The sequence below is a fragment of the Euwallacea fornicatus genome, chromosome 10 (genome assembly GCF_040115645.1).
Source record: "Euwallacea fornicatus isolate EFF26 chromosome 10, ASM4011564v1, whole genome shotgun sequence".
NCBI classification, from domain to species: Eukaryota; Metazoa; Arthropoda; class Insecta; order Coleoptera; family Curculionidae; genus Euwallacea; species Euwallacea fornicatus.
The window spans coordinates 2027143-2051141 of NC_089550.1; the positions used below are offsets into that span (position 1 = coordinate 2027143).

Sequence of the window (23999 nt, forward strand, 5' to 3'; positions counted from 1 at the left end):
TAATTAATAAAATTAAATGTTCTTCTATTTTCCGGACAGCAACGTGTTGATCGATGTAAATCAACTTATTGCCATGTCATGCCGTTTGGCCTCAAAAATGGCCAATGTGTTTCATTTAACTTTTCCAGGAATTGAAATCACAGGAGTGTACTTAATTTAATAATTAACAAAGCTTTCATATTCAGATCACCTGCCCTAACTTATGCAAAACCCGTTAAAAATATGTGTCGATCCTGAATTGAATATATAAAGGTAAAGAAAACTGCTTCTGGATTAACGATCAAAAGGCGCTTTCCAGTGTGGGTCGCAAATAGCACATACTACACGTGCTAGCATTGACAAATTGGACCGATTTGTCGGTTCAACTATAAATCACTACTTTAAAATGAAAAAAAAGACATGTTCTCATGTTTCTATGAGGATCAGGTAAAATTCGCAATTTTGCAGTGGCAGCAGCCTGGATTAATCACCATAAAAGCAATCTTCTGATATTAATTAATGGATATTTGCAAAACTTTTTGTTCAAAAATCTGGTACAATTTTAAAAGCGATAGCAGTTTCTGCAGGATAAATAATACATCATTTTAATCCAAGACAGAAATCGAATTTGATAGCTAAGTTTATTATTGATGGAGAATTTCTTCCCTCCAGACTGCCGGATCAACGTAATCTATCGGTTCGATGTGCTTTTGTGATGCTTCCGATGGCAAGATAAATGCCTCTTCGAGTTTTTTTTCACTTTCCTGCTTGTTTTACTTACGTCAAAGGAATGAATTTCGTTCAATCCCGAATTGTTTAGCGTGACTACCATTGAATAATAAGGTAAGTGGAACGATCGCGAGTTCATCAAAAAGGGAAGTAAAACTGCTGAATTATAATCTCTTCAAATTTGATCTTGCGGAGGGTTCATTCGGAGTTCTGCTTCCTACTTTAAGACAGAGAGTTCGAAACAATTCGGCGTTTATCGACTGCCAAATCCTTCGCGAGCAACTAGGGCGAGAAATCCTGATTAATATTTGCCAGACTTTAGCTGAATCCAGGCAAGTCACTCACACATATTTTGATAACAGTAATTTATGATCGAATGCCTCAGCCTTTCAACATAGGACCATTAATTTACAGACGATAAAATCGATAGCTTATTTGAAAACTCCCGACCCCCGTCGTCGTTCTTCAAACATCAATATCAGTAAATATGAGCTGAGATTTAGTTAAAAATTGCCATAAGCCGTTTTATCTCTTCGCAGGTTTGAACTTTTTAAAACAAGTAATTTCCCACTTAATGACTAGTTGGTGGAGATTCCGACACGTAACTCTAGATACTGTGAATGCACGATTTAGACGAATGTCGGAGGGAATGTTAAACAAGTTTTAAAGTTTAAATCTGCATGAGTTTCTCCTTGAAATCGTCTAGGGCCATATCAGTAACTTTAGTCAAAGTTTTTTTATTTTTAATGCACAGCTCATTAAAAAAAAAATTCATCTTGCAACATCATTTCAGCCAAGACTTCCATAATAATATGGAGAAGTTTGCAACTTTTAACAGTTTAGTTCAACCTACATTCTCAACACAATATAACTTTCTGTAATTCAGTTGCATGTGCTATAAACCTATTAACAATGAAAGTTATAAATAGATAACTGTATACACTTGTGGCCTTGCTAGGAGCTATTGGCTATCAATATTACTCACTTTGTTTGCTGGACGTAAAAAAAGGGCCTCCCTTTTGCCTTGCTACGAATCAATATCCTCGAAAATAGCCTCACATTCTCCCATTCAGAAAGTGGACAGTAGAAAGCTAATATTACCTCACAGGCTCTATTTATTTTATGGACCTTTCTCATTTCCGATAACACGTTTGCCGCCGGGGTTTTCTGCTTGCAGTTTACACTGTTTGTGTATGGGTTGTTAGGGAGCTGAATTAAACCATTGAGCCACTAACTTAAACTAAGGAAGCAAATAAGGTGGTTTCTGCAAAAGGTGACTTTGCCTAAATGTAATTCGTTCTTTGTGGAACCAATTTGGAAAGCAAACAAAAACAAGAGGGGGAAAAAATTACCCTCAAATATCCCCGGTCAAATATTTCATACTTCGAATAAGTTTACGGGAAGAAGGGGATAGAAATTAAATCGAATATCACGCAGAACGGTGGGTCAAAAGACCATTTGTAGATGCAAATAATTACACCGAGTATTTATAGATGACACGTGTATTAGTGAATTAATTTTTAATAAAACGGTAAGTTTCTAATTCCAGTTTCGAGCAGTCCTCAAAACGACTCTTCAAAGTATGAATACTTTTAACTACTTTTTAACTTTAACTACTTTTTAATTTTGAAAACTCTCAACCAGCAACCGTCTAGTAATTTTTACAGCGATACAGAAATTACCTCATCATCATTTAATTTTTCCTTTCATTTCGTTAAGGAATAACGTCTCACAAACAAATGGAGGCTGTTAGAACGGTGGAATTGCACACTATTCTCAGTTAAATCTAACTGAGAATAACGTTCACCCTTTACTACGGGCTCGAATGAAATTCGTTGTTAACGTTTCGGTGACAAATCTGCCATCGTCCTCAAAATCTGTGAAAACGTGTTTATCAGATCGAAAATTAACAGAATTTAAGCGTACGGAATGGCAGTATATGTTCTATGTAGCATACGCTGAAAATCCTCGTTTCATCCCTGAGAAATTAGAGATTGAACCATGAGACGTACCAGTAGTTCTGTAGGTCGATTTGAGATGAGCGATTTTTCTAATTATCGTGCCAACCTTTTTGGTTTGTTTCGTTAGCAAATGAAGAAATTTTCAGTAATATTTGACGGTACAGTAAATTTTAAACAAAGATGTAAAATGTTCTAGTAAATTTAGACCACTATCACTCGTTTGGAGATGTTTAAGACATTTTTTTTAATTTACACTTCTGCAGATCATTACCATGAATATTGGATGCTCCCAGAGACCCTTGATCACCCATGTGATGCTCAAGTACGGCTTTTAGTGCATCTGTCATATCTATAGGCGTAATTTGAATTTTTCCAACGTTAAACAGAATCCAGCAAATAATCAGCAATTTCGTCTTATTTAAGTACGGCCCATTCATTTATTTGGTTTACCAACTTTATCGAACTCAATTACAAATCATCATAAATCCCGGAATCATAATTACTGCATTTGTTACATTTCGGTTCAAATTGTGCTTTTGGCAGAATTCAGCAATCCATTTTATGACTAATAATTTGGGATATATGTATTTTAAACATATTTGAATAGTATCTGAAATTGAATATTACATAGAATTCACATTATTGCAATGCTGAAATAAAGAAGAGAGTTAATTGTGAGTTAATCAATATGAAAAATTGCATTTTGCAGCTTAGTAGATTTATTTAATTACATTTTTGACGGGTTGTTTAGCTGCAAAATTTCTGATTTTCACCATGTTTGAGAGGGTATAAAGGGAATTTCCAGACCGGATCTCTAATGGAGATTTTTAGAGGATTTCCACAATGTTTCATGTCACTATCGAAATTTTAATTAAGTTTAGCCTTAAATTATTAGCCTATATTAAAGCCAATTAATTAGTGTTCCGATAATTTTGGCAAGAATATAATTCTTCTGTAGACTTTCAAGTACCTTCATTACATAATGTTCATGAAAATTTCCTTCACGGAAGCCTTCCTGCCTTCTACTAATTTTCCCCAAGGGCCGATAAATCATTGAACAATATAGCACCTTCGCGGTGGTAATTTCAAATATCTCTTGATATTTATACCACTTTTCATCATACAAATTGACAATTCCTCACGACATGACACGCATCTATTTGGTAAGCTTTTTTGCAGTTTGGCAATTTGTCAATTCAAGCTAACGCGTCCATAAACCAATTTTGTACTTTCCTAGAGCAAATGTGAAATTATCTCTCCCAACACTTACAGCGGTTTTTATCACACAAACATGCAATTCTAAAAATCACCATACTCATTTATTCATTAAAGTATCAATTTAAGCTTCATTTGCCGGATAATGGAACTTACCACTGGATCATCCAACTTTAGATGAGCACACGCAAAGAGTGAGGTTAACAGGTATTCTCCAGTGCTGAAACCGGGCCGGTTTTCGGGGAAGTGCACAACGTGCGAACGTGGATATAGCACTATCGATAGGGTTCTGCCACACTGGCTGGAGCCCCTTGATGCGTTCTGCGCGAGCGCATTTCCGCATTATCGTCCCTTTCTCTCAGATGTGAGAGCAGTCCATGTAACGGTTTAACATGAGATTCAGTGCGTTCGGATGCACAAAGGCAATCAGAGAGAAGTTATAAGGAAAGAGAAAGTATTGCAATCAATGCAACTTACATAAGCTCCGACGAATTTGCATAACGATAGTATTCGAAATATAAATTTGTGAAAATATATGTTAGAAAACTCGCGTCCCTCATCTCCGAATAGAGTAATTTAACATGATATTTAATTATGTTATTAAATATTGCAATAAAGCGAGTCATTTATTTCATGCTAAGAATAGTGTCCATGCTGTTTATCGGTAGTTATTTGACGGTACATAACACCAAATCCGTGAAGTACATCATTCTGACCCAAACGTCATGTTTACATCCAGAAGCGCTGTTTACCAATGCTAAATTTTAAAAAAGCATCGAATTTACTTCAATTAAGCGTAAGGTAAATAAATACAAAACATTTTCGCCAATCAAATAACAGACTTTTCCTTCAGTTCTCAGTTTGACTTTTTGTAGAAGTTTCTTCTTGAGTTTTCCTTTGTCAGCACAATTCTCTTATATTATTCAGATTACTAAGTCACCTCTGTTGTTCACTGATCCTTAGTAATAATAAGAGGGTTAAGCACAAAATATACCTCAAGAAACGTTCATAGAATTGAATCCTATATTAGATTCGTGGGCGAATGTTTACCCTTCTATGATGCCGAAATATAAAAACGAGACTTTGCTGACACTCAAGTTTAAATTCTACTTACGTGGAAGGAAATGGAATCATTGCGGATAATGAGAAGATTTCCTGAATTTCAGCTTTTAAACGAAAAAACGAGATTTCCGTTGTTCAGCTTAAGAAACTGCTTTCCATAGACTTTTTTGAACTTTAATCTGAAAACACCAAAAGGCAAATTTCAACCACCCACAATTATTATGGTGCCTTAATTGCAGTATGACGACGCTTGTTGTAGTTAGAAGTTTGTTCTCAAAAACAGCTTGAAAATACGCTATTATTATACAGCAAGGTAATTACCACGAAACACACAAACGATTATTGAAGCAATTCGTTTACAGTCGGCGAGTTTCCTTTGTGAAACTTCCCTCAGGTTTCCCCTTTTTCCCCACGTTGGGATTGTTTTACTAAAATCAATTCAAATTTGCCACCCTCGAGGTCCAATGAAAGTTTTTGCCCGGTATCAGCAATTTTACAGTTTCCGATGACAGTTGTAGGCTCCGGATTTCATGCCTGGAAAAAACTTTTTCCATGGCAAACATCCCAAAGCGGACTCCAATCTACTAAAGCGCTTTCAAGAGAAAAGTAGCAACACTCGGGACTTTGTCATATTGTTCTCGCAGTCCTCCACGAGGCATTTTCCCTTTAAAATATCCCGAAGCTTTGCGGGAATTCGGGCTTAATTTGAAAGCAGCACTTTTCAGAGAGCCGAACCTCGTTCTCGAAAGTTCTGTCTTGCAGCGCCAGAGAGGATCTGCCTCTAATGAATATGGTCGGACGAAGTGCTTTTTTTAATTAATCAGGGTTTTTTTATGGTGCTTTCCTGATTTATGTAGAACAGGCATTATTCAAAGAGACTGCTATGCCCCGAAGTGGTTTAAGCGAGGTTCGATTTTTGCAAAATCGCCCGTTAGATCACCGATGAAATGGACAGTCACGTTCGTACCATACTAGGTTTATAATCTCCAAAACAGTATTTGAGATAAAAAGAGCCAACTAACAATAGCAAAGGTACATTGACGTTAAACAATATATGTACTTGGTAAACAAACAATTTTTATGGAAAATGTGTAATTTCGAGAATAGCGAAACGAGACAAAACCTGTTTCATTCAAACTTAAATATATAAAGAAAGAAAACGCCTTGCAATAGCCGACGGCGACGTTCTCTCGTTGACCTGGACTTTATCTATTTAATATTTTAAAGGCCCTAACAACCCTGTCCGGTTTTTATCCCCTGTTTAAAGCCGTTGCTTTTTAAATTGATTAAAAAACCAGTCATTTTCTATGGGAAACGGGCATATTTTTGACCGAGCCCTAGTCATTTTAACTCGATTTGGTTAGCGCACTGACACTACACATTTCACATGATTGAACTCTTTGTGGCGGTAGACAACTTGCGCCAGAGGTCATTGATTCCTGAGGCATTGTCTTAGATCACAACTAGCTTACCCTCTCAAGGCTCATTTGTCAATGAGGGACCGAAAAGGAAATTCGCAAAAGTTAATGATAAGTAATGATTTATTTTACTGGAGATTGTCTCCGATTGCCCCGATTTTTTTTAGTAAAGTGTACACCCTTCATGAGCCGTTGGTGATTCATGAAGAACACGGAAAATGTGAAGTTTGGTTGACGTAACCCAGACACCCACAATCCCGTTTTATGGGCGCTATGCTTTGGGATAAAATATTACTTAATCTAATTATTAGCCAGAAATCCATCTACGACATTAAAATATGTATGTGGTGGCTCGTCTATTAAAGTACAAAGTTCCAGAGAGTGATTATTCCTCCCTACAAAGTTAGAGTCATTATCAGAATATATTAGTTGGTTAGTTTCTCTGGTCTTGGGCAAAAACTTTCAGAGCATTTAGGGGAGTGACGGTAGAAAATCTTTCAAAAATCTCGGTAAAAATACAGACGAAAATACATTTTTACAAACTTATTTATTATTTATGCAAAGTACTTTATGAATATTGGCCCTGCTTGGACGAGTCTGCAATGCTTCTAGAACGGAGGCGAAGAGCTTCTGGGATTGGAACATAAAGTAGGTGTCTGTAAAAAGTGGATAAATTAGGAAACTTTGATGTTAGGAAAAACGAAATTCTACAGGAAACGCACCCACATTTGCAACGTTTGAATGAGGGCAAACTTGGGAAAAGGAAATTTTGCCAGAACTTGAATAATCAAGTGAAAAATCTTCATTCGCTGAAGTTTTTAATGGCTACGATTGGAAAATGAATTTAAGAAAGTAAAAGTTCTTTTATATGCGAATCTGAAGCATTTCCCAAATAGAAAAGAAATATTTCTGGAAAGAAACGTGATATATCAAATTACTAAATGGAATATTTAAAAATTCTTCAGATCAATGCGCTATCTATGTAGGAAGAGGTAAAACGAAAAATTCTATTCTTCGTTAACACAGGAATCTTCAATAATGCTTTTCTTTCGTAAGCAAATGATGACTTCTATTGAAAGATGGCGCTGCAGGGTCAAATATTAAATTTGTGTTTATTATTTAGCAACTATATATGTAGTTGCTAGAATGTAGTTCAGTCATTTCCTTTAGTAATTTTTTAATGGCAACGTTTTGTTTTAAGGTCATGTGGGTGGAGAAAAAACGCACTTGTTATTGTTTATCAGCGAGTAGTAAACCGCATGGTTTTCCAATGCTCCTTAAAACCATCACATATTATTGCTATTTCTCATGCTAAGTTTATATTCGAACCCTACACTTTTCCTTATTATCGTAAGTTCGATCTAAGAGGTAAAGTACAACCAACTTTCAAAACGCAAACAATAAGCTATAACTCTCTCCACTGAAATTTACTTAGAATTAATAGCTCTTATAAACAAGGCTAGACACCCTCAGCATGCCATATATCCCATGAAACCCCTTGAGGGTATAATTATTCCCTTGTCTCCAATATAATCCCATATTGTGTTATCATACTTTAGGCCTGCTTAGGGGGTTCGATAAACTGTTCTTTTAACTCATAAGTTGTTGAGGTAAAGCTCCACCTTATAAAAGAGAATTTTAATTCAGACTGTTTACGCAAGGACGTATGAATTGATAAATAATGGAAAGTGTTGAACAAGGGTTTTCCACAGAAAAATCTAGCCAAAAGTCATTGAATTTATGAATGCGATTTTCTGTTGATGATGTCTAATAAAGCAATAAGCATTACTGTTTTATGTGATCAAATAAATTGGGCTTAGGCTGGCATTTACTTAAGGGCCGAATGCAGCTTTAGGGACGGCAAAATCTGCCCATTTGTATCCCTCAGTTGTTTTGTACATCTTGTCTAAATCATGCGTCAAATTCCTCTAAATGAATTGCTGCCATAGAAATCCCAAATTTTAATAGAAACCGCATTGCGTGTCTGAAAATACTTATATGTTATTATAATGGACGTGCAACATTTAAACCTTTCCCCAAGGTAATAGTATGGCAAATTCCTTGTCGCTTTAATTCCACTTTTCGTGATATGAAAAGTTTGCCTAATTAATTAAGCAGGGGCCGTATTTGCCAATGACGCAATTTTTCCAGGAATCTGAATAAAAACCGAACAAGAACTTAACCGAAACCTGTATAGTAACCTGCAATAAAAAAGTGCATTATAAGGAAATTGTCTCACGGAATTGTATGTAGAAGTTTTCTCATTTAAAGCGATGGTTTTAGTTTCGGCGAAGCTGAAATGCGTAATCATTCAAAACTGCCAGTCCAATTCCCCTATGGTCAAGACCACAGGCAGCAAGGTTTGATAAACTGGAGTTAAACTACTGGTGGCTAGGAAAGAAACCGAAAGAGAGAATTACTCAATGTATCATAAATAATATGAAAGCCATTGTGAATTCAAATAATGTGATTCATGGTGTCCACCATGGTGACAAGCACCTCTTCAATAAGAGAACGTTGGAATTTTCAACACAATAAAATTACTAAGAGTCGACCAATGGAAATACTGCTTTATATGTGGATGCATGCGTATGTCCAGGAAAAAATTTTAGGGCTTCTCAAAGGTTGTGAAATCGATATAACTTGAGATGGCTAGCACTAGCAGAAGTGCCCTTCAACATCAAATTATCACTCAAAATCAAGTTCCTGTGACCTTCCACTATAAATCCATTTCCTAGAAGACTGCGTTTGTTACATACAGAACAGCAATTTCCAATAATACGCCTGTCAGGAATTTTCTGCACTGGCAAATCCCGGGGGTTTTTAACTATTCTCAGCACGATCCAGGCTCTTCCTTCATTATGTTTGCTTGGTTTTTAGTGGAAATGTGCCAATAAACATACATTTCCAGGCACCACTCAAAACCGTCAGGCTCTGTTCCCCCTGTACTCCAGAGCGACAACAAAGGATAGACATTCCCAGAACTTTTATTTGTTATAGAAGTGACATTTTTTCTTATTTAAAATTCTGAAATTTCCCAGCCTAGGGAGATATTTCAGTAGAGTTTCTCGATGGCCAAAAGGCTGTAAATTACACTTTTTCCTCGTAAAAATTTTCAATACCGCTCGTGTTTAAAGATGAGTTATTTCGGCTTCGTGGCAAGATAAAACTATAAAACTGTCCAGGGAGTGTCATAGATATTGCTTTTTATGTGCCCTAATTTCCCGTTAGGGGTGAAAATAATTTTTCTAAAAATTAACTATAAATACTCCTACGCCAATTGCCTCATTACTAAAGGTTGTAGCTTAATTCAATTTTTATCTTCTAAATAAACACTTTTTTATTTACATCTCACGCCTAGAAGCTTTATCTCGTTAAACGTAGATATTTGCTAATTTATATTAAGTTCTAATTAGTCGCTGGTAGAGGTGTTGATCATGTGGTAACTAACGTTTGGAAGGTTGCGATTATTTTTTTCTAATTCCTAGATTCCATTTTGAGCTCTCCATAGTGCCCTTATATCAGGTAATACGCTAATTTATTAATATTTATAATACAGCTTTTCTTCAAAATAACCCGAATTCTACTTCAGATATCGTTGCCTAAGCCTCAATGTCATGCTAAATTTTATGTTAGTATCAGGGCTTTTAATTTAGCCCCAAAAACACGAATTCTCATATTTTATCAAATATTCCTTACGCGATTCGAATTCCGTCCATGATCAAATTCCAAAAACTTTAATCTGCTAATTTGTCTCGATTACATATTTCCCCACTAATATTACCCCCATTTGCTTGCATCCATATGTCCTTTCCCTGCGATTTCTGTTGCATCCAGGCGATCCTGGATAGGTGTGGGGTGACCTATATTCCAAATGCAATAAATTGAAGGCGAGCACTGTATAAGTCGGAGGATTAGGGGTGACTTCTAGAGGCGTAGCGATTTTATTCCAAATTTTCTTATTGATCCAAATTCCCATTCTGTGATTTCCAGGAAAGTCACCAACTGTCTTCATGCACAGCTAGTACATTCAGATAACAGTTTCATTGTTAAATGGCGGCACAGGTATTTAATTAAATATTCATAAAACTCCTAATTAAAGCAATTTGATCCAGTTCGGTATAAGTGCTAAGCTTCGTTTAAACAATTATTGACTAAGCTTACGTCGTTAGCATGTTTGAATTGGCGTGTTGTTCATGTGCAGTCACAAGATGAAAGCAGTTTTAATTATCGCTGGAAAAAGATTGATATGTCGAAACTCTAAAGCAAACCGTATATAGGTAGGACAAATTTTGTAATGAGTTTGATATGAGTAACTCGGTATTTTTCATGAATAAATTATGAATAACAAACAACTTGATGTGAGTGGCTTTGATCCTACGTTTCGCAAACATTTACCTTTGAGCCATTTTCGAACCTTGATCATCAATAGATCTAAAATACAGCTAAACCAGAGTCTTTCTATTTCTCTACATACGAAGCCAAAATTTTGCGAGTGAATATTTCAGTAAGTCAATTGTGGTTTCTTCGCGATTGGAGCGATTTCGTATTCAAATGGCCTTTCATACAATTTTAATTGAGGGTTCTTCACAATACGCCCTTTCTGGCTCCATGGGAATTCGGAATCTCTTAGGGCCACGGTTGTAGTGGATGCTTTTTCTGGAGAAACAACCTTCTGCCAAATATATCCAAAGGATATTCGTCAGAACGTTGTGGTAATGGTAGTTAAATTATCTGACGAATAGCACAGACAAATCTAGTTCCTCAAATAACTACGATAAATTAATTGCGTACATTCGTTTCTTGAATATTGATTTACTTTTCGAAATAGTTTTGCTGTCAGAAAATGGACCTAGTTAATGATTACTACTTTTCATTACATAGTAATTTACTTAAAATTTACTAACTACAAAGCGTAGATCAGTATGTCAGAATAAAATGTTTGCATCAAGAAAAGTAAATGGAAAGTTCCATGGGTTATTTGAAGATTGAAGGATTCCATAAAGATTTTGCGAATATTTTCGAATAGCGCCAGAAATATTCCTTTTCATTTTAGAAAAAATTCGAAAAAATATTTGTATGGAACCAAATTTTAGAGAATGAATACCACCAAAAGAATTTTCTCGCCAATTTCCTCCCACGTCGTTCATGGTATGTTCCTCTTATGATATTGTTTATTTTTCATATCTCAAAAACATCTATGTATTTTTTTATGAAAAAGCGTTGTAGGTTTTTCAGCATCCATTTTGCTTCAACACTTCTGACGAGCAAACCAAACATGATTGAACAACTATTCGTATTTAATGTAACCGCGAGAATTGTACAATGTGACCCATTTGTTTTGGGGTCAGTCTGTAAAAAGTTCATTGATTGTGTAATTTAGCCCGGATTTTTTTTTTAATTATAGAGCTTGATAAACACCACGTTTTCAGCAAAAATGTCCTGGCTGGTATCAAATTCAAGGCCTACTATGAGAGTTTCCAGGAGCAAAATTTTAATAAATCATATTAGCGATTTTTTTAGAAAAAATTTGTGCACGCCGCTGGATTGGACCATTCAAAGCGGGCTTGTACAAAATTTTGAGTAATAACGATTTTGTAGAAAAACTAAAAATGCTCACTGGATACTTACTCACATCTTCTTGTACTTTCTCTGGGTACATTAAGGTCCAAATTAGCCATTCTAATACTATTTAGGGAATTGTCGTTAAAATATTGCAAAATTTGGTTGTTATTTAGACAAAGTCCACGACGTCCATTTTGTCTCGTTACTTCGACGTACTGGTCTATCTGGATGTCTGACGTTGAATTCTGCATCCTGCCGCAGCTTCTGCTGCTGAGCGCACGTTGCCGCCAACAAGACGAACAATTCCTGTTTTTCCTCTTACACTTAAATTTTCCATAATTATCACGATTAATAATTTAATTTGTATTAAGTGCAAGTAGATTCTAATATCGATGTTGATGTTTGTTGCGTTTGTTTGACAGTTGAACACTTCACTTGTTCGCCGTAGCCTGCTATGACTTTTTGAAAATAAATAACCACTGAGGGTGCATTTGTAATTCTTCTACAAAATCATTATTACTTAGAAATTTTCGATAAAATTTTGCACAGGCGCGTTTTGAGAGGTGGCCAAGCCAGTGGCGTGCACGGATTTTCTCGAAAGAAAATCGCTAATATGATTTATTAAAATTTTACTCCTAGAAACTGTCATAGTAGGCCGTGAATTTTATGTCAACCAGGCCATTTTTGCTGAAAATGTGCAGTTTATCAAGCTCTATAACGAACAGAAAATCCGGGCTAAATCGCACAATCAATAAACTTTTTGCGAATTGACCCCAAAACAAAAGGGTCACACTGTATGTATAAGTAATTGTTTATTAAAAAAAAAAGAACAAAAAATAAATACAAATAATCAAAAACTGTTGGGTGAGCACAAAACTGAAAACTAACCAATTTCCTATTAACCAACAAAATTTTTCATTGTTTACTTACTATTTACATATACAAAACATATGCAGATTTGTACCGCCAGGCGGGATTTGCAGTGGCGTTAAATTTTTTCCATGACTTCCCATAATTGAAATGTTTTTAAATACACAATTCATAGGCCAATCTAGTTGTATTTCGGAGTTTCGACAATTTTTTATTCTAAAATGCGATTTTAAAAATGCTCCTCTTATTTGTACTGCATTTTCCAAACATCCGTAATTGCTAACTATCTTTTAGCGTGTAAAATTGGAAACTTTCCATATTCATGAACGAGCACTAACATTAACAAGAACAACTCCTTGGTTACTTCACCCACGAGATCCAATTTCACACTCTAACAATCCCTTTTTGCAGAGCTACAAATCCTGATTTTTCCAAGATTTATGGACTAACCCTGTTAACCAAACCTTTTTAGCATGAAAAATATTACGAAAAACCGATAATTCAATCTTAATTATCGCTTATTTGAACACTATCAGATTAAAGTTGTTAGTCACACAATTTGTAGCGAGCTAGTGAAATCGTTTAGGGCGTTGATGGATAAGCAACCTGTTATCGGAAGTTGTACCATTAATCTGTAACAAGTTTATGAACTTAAAAAGCGACATTGGAGATTATTTTTTCGTTTTAATTTCAGCCAAAAATGCACTTTCTCATCAAGCTGCTGATTGTAGCAACGGCCCTCAACATGGCCCATTGCCAGAATGAAATTACACTCTCCCAGGACTTCTTAACTCGACTCCAATTTTCTGTTAACGAATCCAGCGTACCCAATTATATCGTCCACGTAATCTACGGACACTTGTCCCAGCACAACGTTACTACCCAAAATATTCTCAATTTATACTCCACATCAAGCATCAGTTTGGTGACTGCAGAGAACATTCTGGATCAACTCAATATTGAGCACTCTCAAGTGTTCAGCCCAAAAGGCTTAAATTACACTCTCGATCTATTAAATATTACATTCACCACCTTCTACAACACCATCATTGATGATCTCAATGTGAGGACAAAACAAGACAACTTTTTGCCTCTTCTGCAAATTGATAAGTTCAACTTTTATAGTGCGCTGATCTCTGACGGGGATGTCTGGTCAGAATTTTCCAAGGGAAACTTCACAAGGGAGAACATAGAGGCTGCTGCTCAGGTCGCTGGTGTTACTTTGGAGAACGTTTGGACCAATACAACAAAGCAGTTAGAGCCTAGTTTCCTCAACTATGAAGTTGAAAGTTTTGTTAATTTGCTGAAGAGTCACGGAGTGGGTGAAACGGAGGCCTTAGTAATCTGGAAGGCTATTCCAATATCAAATCAACAAGTCTATAGCATGCCAATTTTTGATGGGATGGTCAAGCAAGTTTTGGCGAGGGCTAGGAGTCAGAGTGTTTTTGGGTCAATAACTGGAGAAAGTGAGCTGATAATTCACAGAAACGTCTACGATCAATTTCGTGATGACTGGAGGATACTTACTCTTATGGCCACCACTGTAATGTCCAAAACACTCTTAGGAATTGACTCCATCAATGTAACCGGTTATAGAAGCTTTGTTACCCTTCATTATACTCCCATAACCGAACTAACCTCTTTGGTTATAATCAAAATTGCAGAGCAAAACACCAATTTAGTTAACTGCAGCTTTGTTGCCCCCTTTTTGGATGGGATTGTAATCCTGGCGGTACCCTCAGCTACTTATAATAAGGACTATACATATTCAGTTCCCTTAACTGTTGATGAAGTTACAATTGGTAGTGCCTTGGTGTGCAATGACACCCTTTATGGTTTGGCAAGGGAGGCTGTACAGGGTGGGGTTTTGGTTGATGCTTTCGGAGATTTTCAACCCCCAGATAATGCGGCAAATTTCCTGTACTGTTGGGGGGGGTTGTTTGTTTTAGTAGTCATGCAGCTTGTAGCTTAAGTGCTATTTCATACATAGAAGTTCATACATAATACCATCGTTTAAGTATGTTCTTAGTCCAATATTTGTTCATTATAGGTATATCTATGTATCTATCCAGAATTGATAGCGGATGATTTTTGCTGCATAGACTGATATGCTGCTTTTGTCATCTTTTTGTGAAAATCTGAATCAAATATGTTGTATATTTTTTCAAATATTTGCCCTACTAGTTTCTGATAAGAGCTCATGCTAATTATACTTTGCTAAATCCTCTAATTCTATCTACAGGGTGTTACATAATTTTTTACATAAATAATTTTGTTTTTGCCTACGAAACTTTTTAATCACCCCGGGTACCTTTTTTGGCCCTTCATTAAAATTTCCCTTTTCTTTCGATGCTACATTTCCTGTTTTTCCGGCAACTGATTGAATCCGTCGAATTTTCCGGAATTTTAAGGTACAAGAAAGACTGACAGCTATTAATTGGCGAATATGCTGGCTAAGGCAACCGAGAAGCTGCTGACTAATGGCGAAGAAAAAGCCTTTTAAAGGATTTTCATTTTTTCGGTCTACAAGAGTAATTATAAGGGTTGCCCTTCAGGCAGGAAGCCTTTTTTTTGTATTTTGTTGAGAGCTAAGTTCTGTTATGGCATCGTTACATTATTTTGCAGATTATATTTATTTCCATCGTCGTGCTTGAAAGTTGTAGACCCTTAATCCAATGTCAGTATTATAATTTGTTTTTTTTTAATGATAACCAAATTGACTTAATAAATTTGAATTTGGGGAAAAATGAGTGAATTTCAATATTATCTGGATTAATAACATTTCTCCGAACGTGACAGTTGTTACTGCCAATTTGGAAAACTAGATTTAGATCGATATAAAATTAAATAAATTCTAGAATTACAATTTTGGAACACTTTTTTATGAATATGGGAAGCAAAGGATTGAAAGCTTTCTCTAATATAATTTTTTTCCAAAAATCTTCTCTCAAATAACTTAGACTTGAGCAGTTCAAAGCTGACAATTAAGGAAATTTAGTTCCGGAAAGCTACATTTAGACAGAGATACAGGAAAACCGGTGCTGGGAAATAGAATTATTTTTAAAAGAATTTATCTGGATTACGAAAGAAAATTGAGAGATTGATTGAAGTTTTTCTCACTCTCGAACTTATCCAGAATCTCTGAATGACTCGAAAACAATATTTTCGGAGAGCGCAGTTAATTCATTTCTGTTCTGGATAGATAAGCACAGAACCCAGTCACTTCTAGAAATTCGAAACATTTTTCTGCAAGAAACCTATATTCTCCCTAAATCTCTTAAGAAAAACGCATCTAAGTTTTGTTAGTGATCCAGAAATAATACTTCCTGTTTCAAAAAGTTGAGGATGACCCAAGCCTCCATGAACTCAACCATTTCTGATTAACAACATTCACTTGGAGACCATCCGCATCCTCGTTAAAAATGCCACAAAAATGGGCACTCCAGAGCAACTTCATGTGCTCTAACCCACATCATGCCATCCATTCATGAACACCCGGACTAATTGAGCATCCATACTCCAACATCCAGGATCCCACTTATACCAAACAGACTCTTCCTATAAAATTCCTGAATGGGAATCGAACACGCCTCGATTCGCAAGCGCGCTACGTGCCCCGACTCTGAGGGTAAGCTGAGCGCTGAGTCTCAGTTCGAATTGGTAGTTGCGACGCGAAGTTGCTTTATTTAGCTCTCGACTCTAACTCGGTCGGCTCTGGGTGCATTTCAACCCTAAAGGTAAGAGTTTGGCTCACTAGGCATGAGAGAGGGTAGAATGCTGTTATTTGGGGGATGAGTGGCGCCATTCTGATTGATGGGGAAGATTGGTGACTTACGTCACTGTTATTAGACTTTACCGTGTGATAGATATGTCTCCAAACACCCCTAATTAGTGCTTGACTAAACCACCACTAAAAGTCATCAATTAACCCACAACCTACCCCAACTTACCAACCCTTATCCATTCATGTTCTAATTCCCACTAAAAGCCATTTGCTCCTTATCGATGGCTTTAATCTAAACACGTACATTCACCTGGAATCCAATTTGAACTTTGTTGCAGTTTAAGGTGGCAATTAAACTGAACATAAAGTGTGAAATGAGGATCAATTATTTGTTGCTTTTGTTGGAAAAAGAGCTTTTGATTATGGTAATGTGAGGCCATTAATCGAAATGACCGTCTAGGTGGGTGGGAATTGGGTTATAAATTTCGGTTTTTCCTTGAAGACTGGAGAGTCGCAAGGAGCTGTATTAAGGGCTGTTTTAATTTTCAATTTTGAGCTTTATGGAGTTTTGCAGCGAAATGCGTTAATTTATGGGTTTTGCGGGAAGTAGGATTCTTGGGGGCAAGAATAAGATGAAATTTTGGAAACATTCAAATTAAAGATAACAATTTCAACATAAAAAACAATCCCCTGAAAGTCCTTTCTGTAGCTGCAATTTAATACAATGAACACAAACCCTCTTAGACGTACTATATAACCTGCCACGAGAAGGCCATTATTGCACTTAATAGTCCCTCTTAACTCGATTATTCCAAACGGGCTGTTATTATGGAACAAACAACCTAGTTTCCCTTATTTTGCCCTCATTTTTAGAACGCAAATCTAATACCCCAAATGACCACTTTATTGGTTAAAACTTTGGGAGAACATTTTAACACTAGAAACTTCGTAAAAATTTACAGCGCGGCAACTTTGCGTTGATTTAAATTTGATAAATGACAGAGAGCTTCACCAAGGCTCGTACACCATTTTGACAACGCAATAAAAATCACAATTTACATTCACAAAAAGCAAAGGGATAACCTTGTGTGAGATCTGCGATTTTTAAATAAAATTTAAATTGAAAAAAACAAAGAAAAAATTCGTAAATTTAATATTCTGGCGAAGTGAGGATTTTGAAACTACAAAAGTTGGGCGTCGGGCATCAGAAAAAAACGTTTGATATTCTTTCAATATAGTTTAAATCCCTTGCAAATTCTCAAAAAAAACTATGTCAACTCTACACGAGTTTAAATCTGACAAATGGCGGACCCTTCAAGAAATGCATGTCGAATGTCAAGCAGCGGATCTACCTACCTGAATATCTGATTAACATATGGCAAACCTGCATTGACATAAATTTGACAAATGACAGAAAGATCATGTTACGGCAGCAACAATGAACTAGATCTGTTTACTAGGACACTTGAAAAGTGCCTGTTCCACCAAACAACATTTATAAAATATTGACGTTTGACACCTCTGCATCCCCCGAAAATTCTAAAGTGGCTGACTTTTTCCTGACTCTTTCAGACCTCTCCAAAATAGCAAACCTACTTTAAGAGACAAAAGAAATATTGCCATAATCTGTTTTATCCATGTTGTCACAACTATCTAAATTACGAATTAAATCTAAAATTTGTGAAATTTGGAAAATTAAGCGATGACGAATTGATGATAATCTTTTTAAACAGGCAGAAAAAGCAATTTCTAAACATGACATTTTCGCAATTCATTTACGAAAATTCCTTTGTTTGAGCCATAAAACCATTTAAAAGGCCATTTACTAACTAACTCCTGTTTAAAATGCGAGAATTTACAATCCATTCTTATTGTTCGGCGAAAAACTGAAACTTTGTTGACCTTCCTGGAGAACAATAGGCAAGTTTGAAAACTTAACAGCCCTCGATATTTCCAAAACACATATGTTTCAAAAATAAAAATGAGATTTTCCCATTTGCCGAACCATTTTCCGAATTTTCCAAATAATATGGACTTCATCGTTAATCGGAAACGTGGCATCGATCAAAAAGGCTGACCTACATTATTCAATGAATAAATAAGGAATTGTCTGCATAACGTTATCGTTCCATTATAGAAATATGTTTAGGTATCTAATGGTGCGCTTTATTGTTGTACCTCTTGAATAGATGACTTTATTTATTATTTAGCGAAGCGCGGCAACGTGCATGGGGAAAATGTTGTCATGGATATATTCAAACAATCGGTTCATTTTGGCAACATGGCGCACGTCTTTTGTTCAAAAGTTCACGTCATTAACAGCCAGTTGGTTGGAAATTTTATGTCGGGACACAGCTGCCACACATGAGGGGTTCAAAATTTACTCCGACGTAAGAATTCTCTTCAGATGGTTGCATGTAGCGAATGACAGAAGACGAGAAAAAGGTAACTATAGAGCTGGGAATTAAGTTGATATCTATGGTTGAAAGTTAAATTAATTTGATTCAAAACACTATCTAAACATTTCCGAGATCCCCTAAATAAGATTGGAATTTCCAGGGACAGAACAACTTTTTCAAAATCCTTTAAAGACTTTTTATGTTCGCGATTTTGAAAGTTTCCCGATTTATCGCCCAGATTGCCTCCAAATGGCACCTTTCTCCATATATTTTATATCGTTTGGACATAAAAAAGTAGAAAAAAGGGTATTATCAAATATGAAAATAATGTAATACTCTTTTATGGCATTCGCGCGTTATACGGTAAAGCGCTTGTTTATGGGACAAAAAATTTTAGATAATATTTCACGCCTGTTATGTGTTAAATATTTACACCACATTTGACATGTATCTTTTATGATGCGAAATCGAACGTTTTATATTCAACTCATTCTTCTACCGAGAGATCTGCAATTCAATGCTGCACAGCGATTTCGACTCTGGGACGTAACAAAATTATCCAGTTTGTCGTATCTTATAGCAAAGAGCGCAGGAGAGAGATATCCAGAAACTAATTAAAATCAAAATTAAATAACCGGTGGAAAAGAGCGAATATCTAGCTTAAAAGAAGCAATCTCGGAAAAGTGACGGAACGGAACGTGGAGAGGACTGTTTTGTGGAAGAAGAGATACAACACCTTTGGAAAGAGAACCGAAGGGGTACCGGCAACCCGGCACTCATATTTCGTTATTTCACTTTTCAATTTTTTTTTTTTTTTTGATTCGCTACTCGGATTTACTCACCATGGAGTCTAACCATCATCTTTTATGCCTCAATATATTCCGTTCATAGGAGGAAAATTGCAGTCACTCGCAATAAGAAAGAAACATGTGATATCCTCGAAGCGGTAGTTGCTACATCGGTGTCGTTTTTGACAATGGGAATATTCTCGTAGACGTATTTGCTACATTAAAGAATTCATCGCATAATATTCGAACAAAAGTTCGAATGTCTCTATCGGGGGCTCAGGAAATGGTCTGTCATGTTGGTAGACCTGCCCTTACAGCCTCATTTGTTCAGGTTAGTGCAGGTTAGTTCTTTGTCATTTTGTGCGATTACGCAGAAGTGGGTACAATGAATATGCGAGCGAAATGGATGAGAAAGAAAATGAAAAAGAACGATTAAAAATAATTCGAGTGAAAATTACACACTGGAAATTTGCAAGGACATTTCCTTTGCGGCGTTTTTATTGATTGCAGCTGATTACTACTAATAGATGTAGAACTAAATTGAACATAAATCAACACGGAATAAATCAGATAACTGAAGAAATTAAGCAAATATTTAAGTTATAGTCAACATCTGGAGGAAACAAGTAAAAAACTTACTAATTTTTCACATTTTCTTCGTCAACACTTTTTTTAACTAAGGATAAAGACATAGCGGTGCAACGTGCCTCGTCGAGCACCTCCGCGTTCACCTCGCCTAGAACTGAACACCACCGTTGATTAACATAACGAAGAAGTTCGCATCATCGTTTATTGTAGTTCATTTGTTCAGTTTCTGACGAAAAGAGAGGTAGTCAAAATGTTGTCGGATTCGGTAGGTAATAACGACCCGCCAAATACCTCGATATGGTGGCTATTAATAATTTCGCTTTGTTTATGTTAAGTTTGGTCCGGTTCCTCAAGCAGCACCATATGTTCCGATCCTCTACCCTCAACGTACATTGGGTGCTTCCATTGGACAGAATACATGGAGTACTGCTGACTAAACCCAACGTGCACAGCTCTCGTAGAGAGGGAGTGGGGGGGTTGAGAGGACCAATCACAGACCAAGCGTCAAGTGCCTCGCCGCTCGGAAACAAAATATTTTATTTCTAATTTTAGAGAGATGTGAGGGGCGAGGTGCGACGACTCTCTCTTTTTATCCTTTTCACCCCGGAAGGTTTTACGCAATTTCCAGAACTATTAAAGTTGTCGTAGAAAAAAGCTCGGAGTGATCGGATAGAAAGGAGTATGAAGGAAGTAAAGACAATAAAGTGGTTTTTGTAATTTTTAATGGTTTTTTTATATCTCGCTTTGCACCTGAACGATGACCCCATAAATGTTTTAAAATTTTCACGAGGTACTAAACAACTTAAAACTGGATAAAAAGTAAAATTGGAGTTTAATAATTTTTCCAACATTAAAAATCTCGATAAAACTTCTTTCAATAAACAAAACTGCAAGTCTGAACGGTTAAACGGAACAATAACTTCAAAATGGCCCTACTTTCCCCACATAAAGTTTTATAAGTCGTTAATCTAAAACTGGAAAAATATGGAATTATACATTTATTAATCTGTTTCCAGACTATTTCCAATCATCCATCGAGTGGGACTGCGTCCTTCCAGCTCTAACTACAGGGTAAGTCGTTAAAACTGAAACTTTTACAGCCACAGTAAAACGCGTTCAGTCGTAAAGCAATCCATTACGATGAATTATGAAGCCAAATTACCATATTTACAATGTGAGTAAAATTGTTGGTTTTATTACAAATTTTACTGATTCTTTTGATTATAATCAAACCGGTTACGACCTGCGAAACTATTATCATTCCATTTGATACAAAATATAACTATCAAGATTTTGACTTGACGTATCTGGCAACAGATGTTAACTATAAAAATAACATTATTTTCGAAAATCTGCTGACACCAAACGTTGTTGACCTTGTTTACTGATAATTACCAACTTATCTGTGTTTACAAATATTGTACAGACTAATGTTTTTGTCTGCCTTATTACATCACTCGCGATGAAGATAACACTAAATCCTTCCTTGGATACTAATTTTTTCTAAAGAAAAATTCTGGATTTGAACCAAAAAAAGTAAACTTTACATTAACTTGTCATCTTGCATTACATAAACCAGGTACGGATGGCCGGAATAGTTATAGTATCGGGATTTGTTGCTCCACATATATCCAGCTTTCCCGGCTATTTTATTTCCTGCGATAAATTTCTTTTGTGTTTATGTAAATCCAGTTTGCTGGAAACCTTTTGCTGTTTGTGTATTCGTTTTCATCGAATATATGGTACGGTCAAATTGATGATTAATGCCAGGACCGGTTTTGGTTCGGGGTAACATGTGATATGTGGAAGGAGTTCTATACATATTTGATAAGCTTGATGTGTTTACAAAATGCGTTTGAAAACACCAATATGGGTCATTTTTATCAAATATTTGCCAAAAGCTAGATTTACATAAATTTTCCTAAGTAAAAATAAGCAACTTTAAGTTATTGTTTTGTATTTAAATTAATTAAACTAATGTAGTGTAATAAATATGTACTCACTGGAAACATGTTTTTAATTAAGCGCAAATTGATGGCGATTTCCATTATTATTCGAGAAATGGGTTAGTTCTTAAAACCTTCAAGGTTCAAATTCGAATCACTCTCCTAATGCTCGTGCGGAGCATGCCGCAATGTTTACCATGATTATTGCGTCATATGTATAACAGTTTATATTGTATCTGTATTAATTATTGCATTTAGGTGCTCTTTTCTCGAAACCTAAAAAACATTTTTTTTATGTTTTTTTCATATATGGCCGAAATTTCTCGATCTCTTACAATGTTGAGATTTATCGCTAAATGAGCCGTGAAACACCAATTCTCTAAATACGAAAAATGTCTCATCCAAATCCTAGAAAATCTCCAAATATTACATCAGAAAATCCCTTTCAATCTCAAAATTTTTCATTTTTATATTCAATATAGGTCTTTTTCTCTTAAATATGCAATTTGAAGCATTGTAGAGGAGGAAATAGCATAAAATTTATCGAAAAAAGTTGTTTGCAAATTCAAGAATTTTGCAAAAAACTTTTTTTTATAAACTTTACACTATGTTTCGGTAAACTTTTTTAAAAGGTTACCAAAACTGGCCATGAAAATTGTTTCTCTTTTTGTTGACTTCGTGTTTTCATATCGCTCATCTAAAAAGGGCACCTAATTGCTCAATACAGTAAGCAATTTTGCGGATTAAAAACGGGGTTTAGAGCGTGAAACCTGCGTTAAAATTAATTTTAGGGATTTTAAAGGCAGTTGCGAGCACCGAAACTGTAATAATTTGAGATGGTAGCACCAGCAATTTGATGTTTTCAAATTAGAAATACGAAATTTTACTGGAATTTAGATCTATATATTTAGATTTACACCCTATGAAGGTCTCAATAAAGCGACAGATTCCATGGATTATGGAAGGGGTTTAGAGCTTCACTCTAAAATTATATTCGTCAATAAACCGTGTAATGTCAAAGATGTTACCCCCCGTAACCCCGGGGATCATAGGGATGTGTCACCATCTCTAAAACCCTCATTCCCTTATAAGTGACCCCTAAACTTAATTACCGAACTTATATGAAAGTTTATCTGCAGTCACTAGTTAGTTAACTTAAATTTAAAATCGGGAGAACACTGCTGGAAATTTTAGGCAATTCTCCAACTAAGTCGAGTGTTTGAGGACACTTTTAAGGGAGAAAGTTAGCAAAACCTTCACAATATTTATTTATCTACAAACATTGATTTTTTCGCAGAATTTTTGTTATTACAAAATAACTGTTTCACTTGTCATCAGTGCGAATATTTTAAATTTCAATGTTTTTATAAAAGAAAGGCAAAATTTTCAAACTGTTAAAAAAGCAATGACGTAGCTATCATTTCTCATACAAAAACAAAATTTTTGCGGGTAGCCCCCTTTAAAAAATTGAATTTGATACTACGCTGATTTCTGATAAAAAATTCGGCATTATACGCTTTCAATAATAAACAATTTTTGGTTCTTGAACCCAATCCGTTGGAGAGAACTGTAAAGGGAAGATTTTGTTGAAGACTTATTTGGGCTATTTAATCCTTATCTATTTTTAAGATTTCGAGATTGAACCAATTTTCTGTGTGACACGTCAGAGGCTTTACCGCAGCGACTTCAGAAGTTATTACAATATGGGGAACGCCATTTTAGGCCTAAAACCTTATGTCCAAATAATCAAAACAA

At 35.8% G+C, this 23999-nt stretch overlaps 3 protein-coding genes across 5 annotated transcripts in view; 2 read left to right on the forward strand and 1 right to left on the reverse strand.

The window, feature by feature from the left end:
* The window catches only part of Dpp10 (Dipeptidyl peptidase 10), a 42812-nt gene extending 38652 nt beyond the window's left edge, over positions 1-4160 (reverse strand). Inside the window, exon 1 of the mRNA XM_066286494.1 lies at positions 4041-4160. The gene's annotated coding sequence lies outside the window, so the exon portion shown is untranslated. The remainder of the gene's footprint in view (positions 1-4040) is intronic.
* Positions 4161-9739: 5579 nt separating this feature from the next.
* On the forward strand, positions 9740-15546 carry LOC136341567 (uncharacterized). The gene is made up of 2 exons (XM_066286694.1): positions 9740-9889; positions 13494-15546. Exon 2 carries the CDS (start codon positions 13500-13502, stop codon positions 14769-14771), a length of 1272 nt encoding a protein of 423 aa, XP_066142791.1. The 5' UTR covers positions 9740-9889; positions 13494-13499; the 3' UTR covers positions 14772-15546.
* Positions 15547-16409: 863 nt separating this feature from the next.
* The window catches only part of Cbp53E (Calbindin 53E), a 61682-nt gene continuing 54092 nt past the window's right edge, over positions 16410-23999 (forward strand). For all 3 annotated transcript variants that reach the window (XM_066286696.1, XM_066286700.1, XM_066286697.1), the window contains exons 1-2: positions 16410-16536; positions 21315-21369. The gene's annotated coding sequence lies outside the window, so the exon portion shown is untranslated. The remainder of the gene's footprint in view (positions 16537-21314; positions 21370-23999) is intronic.